Source organism: Eutrema salsugineum, unplaced genomic scaffold, assembly GCF_000478725.1.
Source record: "Eutrema salsugineum unplaced genomic scaffold, Eutsalg1_0 scaffold_11, whole genome shotgun sequence".
NCBI lineage: Eukaryota > Viridiplantae > Streptophyta > Magnoliopsida > Brassicales > Brassicaceae > Eutrema > Eutrema salsugineum.
The window spans coordinates 2,823,043-2,836,679 of NW_006256901.1; the positions used below are offsets into that span (position 1 = coordinate 2,823,043).

Sequence of the window (13,637 nt, forward strand, 5' to 3'; positions counted from 1 at the left end):
AGGTGTCATTGCAAAAGTCTCTTTTCGAGCCGCCCGCTTTGCCCATAAAGGTAATGGAGAAAGAACCATTAATCTGTGTTTTGATTCTGAAAGAGAGACTTACCTTGAAGCCGGATGGTCTTACATGCTTGATGCACTATACTGTATCTATTGAACGGTCTTTAATGGGACTTGTAAAAGTACTTGTTCTCCAGAAAGGATCTGAGAATCAGAATTTTTAACATAAAGAATAGTTTTTACTATATCCTTTGTTCCTGTCTTCTTGTCCATGTTCATTGGACCAGAAAGGTGATGTGATGAGCATAATAAGTTTACGGCTATGATCAAATCAAACTTACCAACATTCAAATCACAATCAAGAAAGAGAAGGCTCTTTATCTCTTCTTGCGACCATCTCTTGAACCTGCATATAGACTTTGGAGAATAATCTCTAATAGAATCGAAAGCAAACGTAGGATTCATATATATATATACAGATTCGGAGCGCAAACAAGAATACAACCCAAAAGTTTCAACACTTGACCAATGAGTTCTTCTGATATGTCAGTTTTAAAGACTACAAAGTACAAGCAACAGCTTCCTGTTATATGGAAATGAGAGAAATGTGTCTGCGCACTCGGCAACAAGGATTAGTAAACTATCCTTCTCTAGAATCTTCTTCTCTAGAATCACAATATAGAACAGCCTTTCTGAGTTTTTCTCTTCTTCCTCTTCTTGTTTTTGGGTGGCTGGAGAACTACTTTGATAGCCGCATCAAAGACAGCTTTTACATTCTGCAAGATCGAAGGAGGTCTTTGTCAGCGAGGTTTTGTTTGCGGTTTTAAGTGTGGTGAAACTCAAGATAATGAATTTAAGGTACCTGTTGTGTCTTTGCACTGCATTCTATATAAGCAGAAGCCCCAACAAGCTTCTTTAGCTCTTCACCCTTGGGACGGATAACGAAAGAAAACATAAGAAGAAGAAACTTACTCAAGAAAACGGTCCGCGAGAAGAAGTTGAAGAAAGGTACCTGGGAAGTAGATATAGGCACAGCAGCTCCAGGGTGCTCAAGAAAGTACTGTTTATCATCTCGTAGATCTGAAAGAGAATCCATTAATCAGAAGAATTCTTGCGTTTTTGATGGAGAATAGATGAAATGAAAGAAGAACCAACCGAGCTTTGTTCCAACAAGGATGATGGGAACACCGGGAGCATAATGTCTCAGTTCAGGAACCCACTGGACAAAACACCAAATGGATTGTATCAGAATCACAATACTCACTAAGCTACATTGGAGAATTGAGATACTCGAAAAAATTTCCACAGGAGGACCAAAAATTGATGATATTAACCTTTTTAGAAACATTTTCGTAGCTAGCTTTGCTGACGAGAGAGAACGCAAGCAAGAACACATCAGCACCGCGATAGCTCAACGGTCTTAGTCTATTATAGTCCTCTTGTCCTGCGTTTCATCAAAGCCAGAAAGTTAAAGAAGAAGAGACACAACAAGAAAAAGAAAGAAACAAGATCAAAGCTCACTTGCCTGCAGTGTCCCACAATCCTAAGTTGATGGTGTTCCCATCGACAATAACATTGGCGCTGAAATTATCAAACACCGTTGGCACATAATCCTGTCAAGACAACATCAATGGATTGTCATGAAGAGATTAAAAACATCCCAAAATAAACAATTGGGATGTTATGAAGCAGGCAATCTCAAATCATAAATAATAGTAAAGTAACATCACTGAGACAAAGATCCCTCTTAAGTTTCTAGTGATCCTAGCAGAGTTTACGGATTACTGGTTCGAATCTACATCAATGGATTGTCTTAATCTCAATCATATAGATCAGTAAAGGTAACATCACTGAGCCAAAGGTCTTTGAACTAATATCCTCTAAAGCTTGTGATGATCGTTATAACACAGTTATAACTGTGTTATGTAGCAGACAATCTCAAAATCCCAAATAACAGTAAAGTAACATCACTGAGACAAAAGATCCCTCTTAAGCTTCTAGTGATCCTTGCCAAAGTTTAAGGATTACTGGGTAGAATCCACATCAATGGATAGTCATAATCTCAATCTTATAGATCAGTAAAGGTTACATCTTTGAGCCAAAGATCCTTGAACTAATATCCTCCAAAGCTTGTGATGATCGTTATAACACAGTTTTGAAACTACCCAAAAGGCCAAAACCAACCAGATGAACAAAAAGAACAATCCTTTGAGAAACCCAACTGTATAAAGCAAATTTCATCGGATTCAAATAGAAAATTGGAAACTTTTTTACAATTAGTTCGAAATCGAGAAAGAAAATGAGTGAACTCACAGTAGGGAAAGTGTTGCTGGTGTAGGAGATGAGAAGACAAGTCTTGCCGACGGCGCCGTCACCGACGGTGACACATTTTATAAACCTTGAAGCACTCATCTTCTCGCCGTCAACTTCAAAACCCTAATTTTGATTTGAGCAGAGGATTTGGTAAAGAGAGAGAAAGAGTGGTTCTTTAGGCAGCTAGGAGACAAAATAATAGCTGCTGAGACCGAAAGTCTCTGGCAGACTTTTCTCAGTTCTTTCAACTATCTCACATGCATCGCATTTGAAATTTTTTTTGGTCTACTTCTTTTACATTCCCTTTTTTCTTGGTTTTTTTTTTGGTAGGCCAATTCATTGTATTTAGATCAGAGATAAACCCACATACAAAAAAAAAAAGATCAGAGATAAACCCACATACAAAAAAAAAAGATCAGAGATAAACCCACATACAAAGCATCCGAAGGAGGAAGACAACAAACCTACTATTAGTAAAACAATCTCATCAAGAGTCACGTAAGAAAGTTTTTTTCCTCTCTCTTTTCTCTCATCGATATCTTTGAGAGAGAGAGGAGTCCGAAGCTCCAATGCCATAAAATAGAAAAAAGTAGGCTAAAATGTCATAACTCTAATAAATAATTTAATTTTGATTTTTTTTTTAAATTCAAAAACACATTGATTATCCTCATACATCTATAATATTACCAATCCAACCATAATTTTACTCACTCATTCCACTCAAACCCAATAACCCGACCCAACTTACATTTATTCTTAAATAATTAAACAATAAATTCACGTAACTTTTTTTAATCAACCACTATCTTCTCTTTCTTTAACCTTTTCTTCTTCTCCACCACTTGGATAATCTCCTTTCTCTGTCTTTTCTTCTCACAATTTCTCTTCTCAACCTCACTCACTCTTTTCTCTTCTCCCACTCCAGATTCTCCTCTCTCTCTTTTTTAGTTCACTATTACCAGGAAATCAGCTGATTAATTCACCTCGGTGAAATCAAATAGAGATGCAAGCAATGGAGGCTGGGAAGAGTGACAAGGAGGAATCTCACGTTCTTAAGCTCAATATCATCTCGGCGCAAGGACTCAAAGAACCGACAGGATTGCAGACTTTGTTGATTCCTCCAACAAGCTCCGTATTTGGATTGATCGATCAAAAAATTCTGATCCGTAGGACTCTTCGGGAAGACCCCGTCTCTCCAAACGCCGAGGATCTCGTTCTACTGATCGGTGAGGATTCTGCTGCACTTGGATTAGGCAAACAGAAGCTTGCTTCTTGGCTTTATTTCCGATTGTCCTTGGAGTCGTTCTCTTCATCCTCAACATAGTTTGGATCGATCATTCCACCAGTTTTGGAAAATGCATCGACACCGTCTCTAGCATCTCCGATACACCGGAGGTATGCATAAATTACAGTAACTGAACCAATTTCAGTTTCCTTGAGGGAATTATTTGACTGTACAACCCACTCTTTTCGCAGGTTGCTATGTTAATGCTTATCCTCATATTTGCAACGGTACATAGTGGTTTAGCTGGTCTCAAGGATATAGGAGATAAAATCATAGTTCAATGAGCATTTTGTGTTCTATTTTCTGGCATCTCTCTTCCTTTAGCTATGAACACCATTGTGAGTACTCTCTTTCTCTAGATGGTTGGATAAATCGTTTGGTGTTTGGCACATATACCCTGGATTGGAAACACAGTAGTTGCATCAGCTTCTCTCGGTTTGATTGCACAACATTTGTTTGGGGCTTGGAATGAAGACATGAGATTACATAAAAGATACAGAGAGGCTTTTGAAGGCATCAAGAAGAGAACAAGTGTGGTTCCTTTTGCTGCCATTTTTGAAGGACGCCAAGTTTGAGGATTACTACAAAGAATTTAAGTAAGGTAGATTACCAGAGTTTGTAAGTTCTTTGGTGAGATGTTATCTTGGATGTTTTGTTTTATCTATTATGTATACTTCACAAAACAGGAAGAAAAAAAAGAAATCAGCTATCGTTTTTTCATTTTTTGTTATATTCTATTTTATTTATCTTTTAATTCAAAAGCAAAGATGGACAATTAAGTATAACTATGGACAATTAAATACAATTATATTACAATTAAATACAATTGTGGACAACTAAGTACAACTATGTACAACTAAAACTAAGTATAGTTTAGTACAAGTGGTATAACTATATAATTTAAAATTATAATTATCATTAATTAAAAAAAAGACGTATGTAGACAAAAAATAACATGTGCGCAGTCAAAGTAACATTTGCGCCGTCAGTTTTGTACATAGTTTTCCATACTTGTCCAGTTGTCCAAAAATTTTCATTGTTGTCCAAAAATTTTCATTGTTGTCCTTTGGCGATTATAACATTTTTCGAGTTGTCCCTTGATATAAATTATTATTTTGTAGTTGTCCACATGATTTTTGACTATTGCAGTTCATTTATAAGGTTTTCATAACACAAATTATAAAAAAAAACATATATTTACATCTTTTCCATCAAAAGAGTGTTAACATTATAAAAGTTTTCCTTATATCACAAGGGATGTTTGATGTGAAACCAATAATATGTATTAAAAAATGATAATTTTATTTTATCTATGATATTAATATTATTCCTTATAGTTGAAGGCGTTTGCATTTCTTAAATAGATATTTTCTTTACATGTTTAATTTAATATATTACTATTTTTATTAAACTAAGGAGTTGCATATAGTTGTCCATACTTGTCCAGTTGTCCATTGCTTATTCGCATCCACAAGCAACTGCCAATTCCCAGAAGAAAGAAGCCTCTATAAGCTAGAGCACACGTGCGCCGTCAAATGCGTTGTCAATTTTGTACATAGTTGTGCCAAATTGTCCAGTTGTCCAAAATTCTTCATAGTTGTCCTTTTTCGATTTTAGCATTTTTCCAATTGTCCCTTAATACAAATTATTATCTTGTAGTTGTCCACATGATTTTCGACTATTGCAGTTCATTTACAAAGTTTTCATAACACAAATTATGCAAAATCATATATTTACATATTTTCCATCAAAAGAGTGTTAACATTATGAAAATCTTCCTTATATCATAAATGGTGTTTGATGTGAAACCAGTACTATGTATTAGAAAAATGATAATTTCATTTTATCCATGTTATTAATAGTGTTCCTTATAGTTTAAGACGTGTTTGCATTTCTTAAGTAGATATTTTCTTTATATGTTTAATTTAATTTAATTATAATTTTTATTAAATTAAGGAGTTGCATATAGTTGTCCATACTTGTCCAGTTGTCCATTGCTTATTCGCATCCACGAAGCTAGAGCACATGTGCGTCGACAAAAATAGACATGTGCGCCGTCAAATGCGCCGTCAATTTTGTACATAGTTGTACCAAATTGTCCTGTTGTCCAAAATTCTTGTTGTTGTTCTTTATCGATTTTAGCATTTTTCCAGTTGTCCCTTAATACAAATTATTATCTTGTAGTTCTCCATATGATTTTCGACTATTGCTGTTCATTTACAAAGTTTTCATAACACAAATGATGCAAAATCATATATTTTTGTCTTTTCCATTAAAAGAGTGTTAACATTATCAAAGTCTTTCTTGTATCATAAAGGATGTTTGATGTGAAACCAATAATATGTATTAGGAAAATGATAATTTTATATTATTCATGCTACTTCGACAATGTATTCAGCTGTAAGACAAATCATTCTTGTATATTGTAAGGAATATAGTTATATCATTTGTACAATTTGTACTAGTTGTCCCATTTGTACCAGTTATCATCTATTTCATAGTTGTTCCATTTGTACCAGTTGTCTTCTATCTCACAGTTGTTCTATTTGTACCAGTTGTCTTTTTCTGCAATGAACTCGGGTTTCAATTATAATCAACCTGAAAATCACTATAATTTAACAATTATACTCGGCAAATTACTAATGCAAAAACCTAGTCCTCATATAAAATTGGGTTATCAATCCAATTTGCATACCAAAACAAGTAATTTTAGCAAATCCAATCCCTAATTGTGAAATCCCCAAATAAAAATCTCATTTAGTTTTGAAGTTCCAATAATGATGGAGGTGCGGGGAAACAAGAACAAGAAATTAATTGCAGAGAATAAGGAGGAGAAGAAGGAGAAAGAGGCGAAGAAGGTTTGATGGTGAAAATCAGATTTTGGTGATTTTCGATAGATCTCGACGATGAGGATGAGGAAGAAAAAATAATTGTTTTTTGAAAATTAATTTTGTTTTAATTTATTAATATTAAAAATTAATTAAATAAATATTTTTCTACATAATTCAAAATGCCACAACAAATTTCATTAAGGACAAAATCGGTATTTTATATGCTTTATGGCAGAGAGACTCGCTTATGGCACGCAAGACTTGCCTTTTCTAATTTATGACATATGAGCAATTAATTCGAGAGAGAGAGCACTTTTTCTCTCAAATTTTGATGTAAATTCCGATCATTTGATCGGTTTTCTTTTTCGTTTTCATCGGATAATAAACTTCGGACATAGATCGGATTTTGTCTTCCGGCTAAGTCCAAATTTACCTTTTCTGATCTCTCTTTTTTTTGGCTGTTTTATCTTATCGTCGGATTATCCGTTTTTCTTCTTAATCTGTTTCAGGTTTTTTTTCTCTCTTGGAGTAATTTTTCGCTGAACCCTCTTGCTTGTCACTCGAAGCAACGATGGACACTGCTCAGACCAATAAATTGGGTCTGGCAACGGCGGAGCTTCCTCGGAGGTTGAGATCTGGAAGAAGTTTTTGAAGTGTTCATAAATTTTATTGCGGATTCTCTTTTCTGACGACTCTTATCCAAAAAGTGAAGATCGGCAAAAGGTTGACATCAAGGTACAGAATCTCTTGCTGTAGAAGCTGAAATCGCTGGTGGTGAAGCTTAATGTTTAACGGCGTTGAAGCAGCCGGCGGTGAAGAGTGGAGGCGGAAACAGCATCGTATTGCAGACAAACCCGATGCAGACACGTGTTTTTTTTAATAGCTTTATAACTTAACGCGCGTATGTCCACGTATTGATTTCACGTGTACTTTGGGCTCGTTTTGTTACTGGGCTCTAATGATGTACTTTGTATGTTCTAGACCTTTGGGCTTTAAATGAAATGTTGGTCGACAAAAAAAAAAACTAAACAATCTCATTTCATTATTTAAAATAAGACATACAATTAGACTATGTGTAATGATTTCTCAAATCAACACTTTCTTTTTCTTTTTTTAACATTTTACATCATTTTTTTTTCTATATAATAATTCAACATACACTCATTTTTTACCATCTAAAGACTATATTAAAATTTGAAGCCAAACATTACAACAAAACCGGCAAAGATTTCACACATTAAATTTTTAAACTTTGTAAAAATTTTGTTTAATAAAATTCAACATCCTACCTTACTATTTAAATAATTTATCAATATATTTCTAAAAAAGACATATGTATTTTTTTCAATATCCATCATCTCTCTATTTTTGTTCTTGTTTTTAATTACAAATATGCATACACGCGCAGGCTTTTGTTTGACAGGTTTTTTACTTTTTTCAGTAACCGTTATTTAACAAATTGTTCATGCAAGAGAAGTAAACAAGGTACACGTTATATGTATACAGATAAGTTTTAGTGAGGCAGATGAAATCTCTGATGCTTAAGAAAGCAAAAAGATTACATAAGCTTAAGCATTTTCAGCAAGAGAGGTAAATTCAATGCGCATAAGTCACAGGCCACTATCCTCGCAGGGGCAGCTTATGAGGGGGAATAGAGGGTGTGACGACCTGGGGTCAATAATTGAAACACCCATATTTTTAAATATGTTTGAAAATACAGAAAATAGATAAAAAAATTAAAAATAAAACTAAAAAGATCCATAAAAAATTTATACATATGTTTTTCATAATAAAATTTACAAAAAAACTTAATATAAAAAACTTTTAAAATTTTCATTTAACAAAAAATTCAGAAATTTCAAATTATAAGGCCAAAAACAAAGTTTGTCCTAAGACTCATGGAAATGTTGAGCCGGTCTTGCGTCCTAGTAATTTATAATGAACACAACAATCATCGAAATATCAATGGTGTCGCATAAACCAAGTTATATATTCATTTCTCAGCATAGGCATTGGCTCACATTTTTTCCTTTGTTAATCTGATGGTGTTAGCCTTTGATTGAGAGAAGTCGATGTGTGTTTACCCGCCAAATTAGGCTCTTCAAACAAAAACTTTAAATTTAGAAAATTCAACGAAACAAAGAAACAAAAAAAAAATTGAAAGGAGAAAATAAGGAAATAAAAAGGAGAGTTATTCAGAGTGTTATTTACAACAAACGGTGGATTCTCAAATTGAAACGCGTGAATTTCTCTCAAACCTTATGTTCTTTGCGAAACATTCTCTTATTTCATTGTCTTTTTTCAGAGTCTATTATTTGAGCTCTCCTTGTTTTTATTCCTCTGAGAAGGAAGAGATCCCTTTGGTTGGGTTCTAGTTTTGATATTTTAAAAAATAAATCTATCAGAAAAGAAAAAAAAAAAAGAAAGAAGAAAGATAGTCAAATGAGAATACATTCTTCTAATCATTCATGGCTTTTACTAGCCATTCTTGTGATTCTCCTCTCCTTCTCTGGAGCTCTATCGAGTGCCAACGAGGAGAAGACTACCTCGAAGAACAAGAAGAAAGAAGTAACTTATGATGGAACGTCTTTGATCATCAATGGAAAAAGAGAACTCATTTACTCTGGCTCCATACATTACCCTCGTAGCACTCCTGAGGTAAATCATTTCGCTAAATTTTATAATTTTGTTTTTGTACTTAACTATCGAGAATGTTGTGTTTAGATGTGGCCAAACATTATCAAAAGAGCAAAACAAGGCGGTTTGAACACGATTCAGACATATGTTTTTTGGAATATTCATGAATATGAACAAGGGAAGGTAAATTATAGACATCATTTTGGAAAAAAATAAAGGAGAAAGGCTTCATCATTGTTTTGAGGATTTTGGTTTTTGCTTGTTCTTTTGTTGGGACAGTTCAATTTTTCCGGTAGAGCCGATTTGGTGAAGTTCATAAAATTGATTGAGAAGAACGGTATGTATGTAACATTAAGGCTTGGACCTTTTATTCAGGCTGAATGGACTCATGGGTATGTTTATATGATGTTATGTTATTTGATTCTATCCAAAATTTAATGGTTTTAATATTTTGAGTTCTTATGAGACATGTTTTCATGGTTATGGTTATGATGAAACATCAGAGGACTTCCTTACTGGCTTAGAGAAGTTCCAGGGATCTTCTTCCGTACCGACAATGAACCATTCAAGGTATATTAGTTATACGTTTGTTTGTATGATAATTATTAATAAGTATATATAATGGAACAAATTAAAAAAAAGTTGGACAAAACTATTGGTTGCAGGAACATACAGAGAGGTATGTTCGAGTGATACTTGACAAGATGAAGGAGGAGAAGCTTTTTGCTTCACAAGGAGGCCCCATTATATTAGGACAGGTAACATTGATTATCAAACAAAAATTATGAATCTTAAACTAGTTTTAGTTTTGAAAGATTAAAATTGGATGCAGATAGAGAATGAGTATAGTGCGGTTCAACGTGCATATAAAGAAGACGGATTAAACTACATTAAGTGGGCAGCTAAATTGGTACATTCTATGAATTTGGGGATCCCATGGGTTATGTGTAAGCAAAATGATGCTCCTGATCCAATGGTAAGTCATATTTATAACACAATACTGATAATAATCATAAAAGGTTATACCAAGAACTTTTAATTTTCTAACAGATAAATGCTTGTAACGGAAGACATTGCGGTGATACGTTCCCTGGTCCAAACAAAGACCACAAGCCATCTTTATGGACAGAGAACTGGACTACTCAGTGAGTTCTTCACTTTAACTCATTTACTAGTTTCTTATAGAATCAAAAGACAATGAGGTAAGAGGTTCTTGTAATTTTATTGTAGGTTCCGCGTTTTTGGCGACCCCCCAACGCAAAGATCGGCAGAAGATATCGCGTTTTCCGTTGCCCGGTTCTTTTCCAAGAATGGAAGCCATGTTAACTACTACATGGTAAAGAATCAAACAAAAACTAATTTTTATATTTAAAGATTATTGATTTGTTGTCAAATTGTTTGTTTCTTGTAGTATCATGGAGGTACAAACTTTGGAAGAACATCTGCACATTACGTAACCACTCGTTACTATGACGATGCACCTCTTGATGAATTCGGTAAAATTGAAACAAAAAAAAATAACATATGATCTTTATGAATTGGTAAGAGATTTAATTGCGGAACAATATGTATGTTTCTCATTTGCATTTTGTTATACATAGGATTGGAAAAAGAGCCTAAATACGGTCATCTAAAACATCTTCACAACGCGCTTAACTTGTGCAAGAAGGCACTTCTCTGGGGCCAATCTAGAACTGAGAAGCCTGGCAAAGAAACAGAGGTAATTGCATCTATATGCACCAACAAACCCAAGCATTTAAATCTTTCTTACAGAATACATGGAAACGGTAAGTTTCTTGATTTTTGATGTATTTTTGTAATTGCAGATTCGATACTATGAGCAGCCTGGAACGAAAGTTTGTGCAGCGTTTCTAGCTAACAATAACACAGAATCTGCAGAAAAGATCAAATTCAAGGGCAAGGAATATGTTATACCACCTCGCTCTATCAGTATTCTCCCTGACTGCAAAACCGTTGTTTATAACACCAAGGAGGTGATGATAAATCGATAATCTTGTTGCAAATCAAAGTTAATCCTGAAAGAAAGAAAATTAATCTTGAATTACATTTTTAAGTTTTTTTTTGTTGCTATATGGTTCAGATTGTTTCTCATCACACTGCAAGGAACTTTGTGAAGTCGAAAAAGGCAAATAAGCAGTTTGATTTCAAGGTGTTCACCGAGACAGTCCCTAGTAAGCTTAAAGGTGACTCTTATGTCCCCGTTGAGCTCTATGGCTTGACCAAAGACGAGACTGATTACGGATGGTACACAACAAAGTAAGGCTACAATTGGAATTATTCTTATGTATGAAAAAGTCTTAAGAAGAAGACATCAAAATACAAACATAAGAAACTCTCTCTGCTTATTTTACTATGTATAGCTTCGAGATAGATGACAATGAACTTAAGAAGAAAGGAGTTAAGCCTACTTTGAGGATTGCAAGTCTTGGACACGCGTTGCATGTATGGCTCAATGGAGAATACATTGGTAAGATCGAGAAACAATCGATATCAATCGTCTAAATCATTTTTGAAGTTATGAGAAACATTTACAAGAAGTTGGCATAATTAATGAATTTTTTCAGGGAACGGACATGGTAGCCATGAAGAGAAGAGTTTCGTTTTCCTGAAGCCAGTTTCTCTAAAAGAAGGAGAAAACCACCTCACTTTGCTAGGCGTTTTGACAGGATTTCCAGTAAGAAACATATATTTGTTCTTAAGAAAAAACATTATAATAGCAAAAATATTCAATTTTTGATGATGAGATGTATGAATGTTTTGTATCAACAGGATAGTGGATCTTATATGGAGCATAGATACACAGGTCCACGTAGTGTTTCCATCTTAGGGTTGAGCTCTGGAACACTTGATCTGACTGAGAAAAGCAAATGGGGAAACAAGGTCTGTCATGAATCTTACCTTCTCCACTGTCGTTCTGTTCTGATCCGGTTTTCCAAATCTTTAGGTTGGTATGGAAGGCGAAAGACTCGGTATCCACGCTGAGAAAGGATTGAAGAAGGTTAAATGGGAGAAATTCTCAAAAAAAGCACCAGGACTTACATGGTACCAGGTGGAAATACTAAACTTTCCCATAGAAATAAAAATATGATCATCATAGTTTCGCAATAACTCGGAGAACAAGACATGTGTTCTAATGAACAATCTTTGAGATGTTTTGCAGACATACTTCGATGCACCAGAGAGCCAAAGCGCAACAGCAATTAGGATGAATGGAATGGGAAAAGGGTTGATTTGGGTTAATGGAGAAGGTGTTGGTAGATACTGGATGTCGTTTTTATCGCCTTTAGGCAAGCCAACACAAATCGAGTATCACATCCCTAGGTCTTTCTTGAAGCCCAAGAAAAACCTTTTGGTTATATTTGAGGAGGAACCAAATGTGAAGCCAGAGCTTATCGACTTTGTCATCGTCAATAGAGACACTGTATGTACTTACATCGGGGAAGAATACACTCCTAGTGTCCGACACTGGACAAAGAAGAATGACCAAGTCCAAGCCATCGGTGATGACGTGCATCTCACGGCTAATCTCAAATGTTCTGGTACTAAGAAGATCTCTGCGGTGGAATTCGCTAGCTTTGGAAACCCTACTGGATCTTGTGGAAACTTCACCCTTGGTTCTTGTAATGCTCCTGTCTCTAAGCAAGTCATCGAGAAGGTACGAAAAAAAAAAAACTTGCCTAATTGTTTTAACTAATATTATTTGCGATTAAATGAAGTAATGAAAACTGTTTTCCTTTTTGTATCAGTATTGTTTGGGTAAAGCAGAATGTGTCATTCCGGTGAACAAGAGCATGTTCCAGCAAGATAAAAAGGATTCATGTCCCAAAGTTGTGAAGACGCTTGCTGTACAAGTTAAGTGTGGTCGTGACAAGAAGAACTAAGAATATTTCTTGTATTTTTGCTTCGTTGAACGGTTTTATACTTTATGTTTAGTAGATACAAAAAATTATGCATCAAGTTGTTGTTCCAATTTTTGAATTTATAAATTAAAACCTTTATCATACGACTTGAAGTCTTGCGTGATGTTTAGTAAAATTTCAACCTCCGTCGGTAAGGAAGTAGAATTATTTAGGTAAAGATTGCAGTGAAGATTGGTACAGTAAAAAAAAAGAAGATTGGTACAGTATTAGTTTTTAGGTAAGAGCATCTCCAAGATTGGTATTAGTTTTTTTTAGATTGTTATTAGTTAAACTAGGTCTCGAACCCCCACGAAATCGTGGGAGAAATCAAGTATTTTAAACTCTTAATATTTTTGAATATATATAAATGAATATACATATAATAAATATAATAAAAAGTGATGATACTTAAATTTTAATATTCAATTTTTTGAAAAAATAACTACAATTGTAAAAAATTAATAGATATGATTTTCAAAAATGAGAAAACCAATACAGTATAACTAAATTTGATCATTTTATTGAATAAATAAAACCTTCTTTGTTTGACAATAGTGAATCGTAGATCTTATGCCAATAGTATTAGAAAAATTTGTAATTATAGCAGATACTTTAACTTTATGGTATTTAACAGGTGAATTGTATACTTGATAA

General features: G+C 34.3%; 2 protein-coding genes and 1 long non-coding RNA gene across 4 annotated transcripts; 2 read left to right on the plus strand and 1 right to left on the minus strand.

Annotated features, from left to right (window-relative positions):
* Positions 1 to 441: 441 nt before the first annotated feature.
* LOC18025842 (rac-like GTP-binding protein ARAC3) lies at positions 442 to 2,689 on the minus strand. Its single transcript, XM_006409336.2, has 7 exons — positions 2,311 to 2,689; positions 1,523 to 1,610; positions 1,332 to 1,441; positions 1,153 to 1,216; positions 1,010 to 1,077; positions 860 to 925; positions 442 to 773 (listed from the first exon to the last, which is right to left on the minus strand). Exons 1-7 carry the CDS (start codon positions 2,407 to 2,409, stop codon positions 669 to 671), a joined length of 600 nt encoding a protein of 199 aa, XP_006409399.1. The 5' UTR covers positions 2,410 to 2,689; the 3' UTR covers positions 442 to 668.
* A 476-nt stretch (positions 2,690 to 3,165) lies between these two features.
* Positions 3,166 to 4,327, plus strand: LOC112089897. Its single transcript, XR_002901307.1, has 2 exons — positions 3,166 to 3,705; positions 3,787 to 4,327. It is a non-coding gene; the product is annotated as an uncharacterized LOC112089897 (long non-coding RNA).
* Positions 4,328 to 8,868: 4,541 nt separating this feature from the next.
* LOC18025843 (beta-galactosidase 13) lies at positions 8,869 to 12,986 on the plus strand. 2 transcript variants are annotated; one of them, XM_024160726.1, is made up of 19 exons: positions 8,869 to 8,950; positions 8,996 to 9,084; positions 9,151 to 9,246; positions 9,343 to 9,455; positions 9,567 to 9,633; positions 9,729 to 9,821; positions 9,896 to 10,039; positions 10,114 to 10,208; positions 10,294 to 10,399; positions 10,475 to 10,559; positions 10,665 to 10,783; positions 10,890 to 11,057; positions 11,165 to 11,340; positions 11,445 to 11,551; positions 11,649 to 11,758; positions 11,854 to 11,964; positions 12,029 to 12,133; positions 12,245 to 12,739; positions 12,831 to 12,986. In XM_024160726.1, the coding sequence occupies exons 1-19, from the start codon at positions 8,869 to 8,871 to the stop codon at positions 12,963 to 12,965; spliced, it is 2,496 nt and encodes an 831-aa protein (XP_024016494.1). In that variant the 3' UTR covers positions 12,966 to 12,986. The 2 variants fall into 2 exon arrangements, with proteins under 2 accessions (XP_024016494.1, XP_006409401.1); XM_006409338.2 differs by having other exon boundaries at positions 8,869 to 9,084.
* Positions 12,987 to 13,637: the final 651 nt, after the last annotated feature.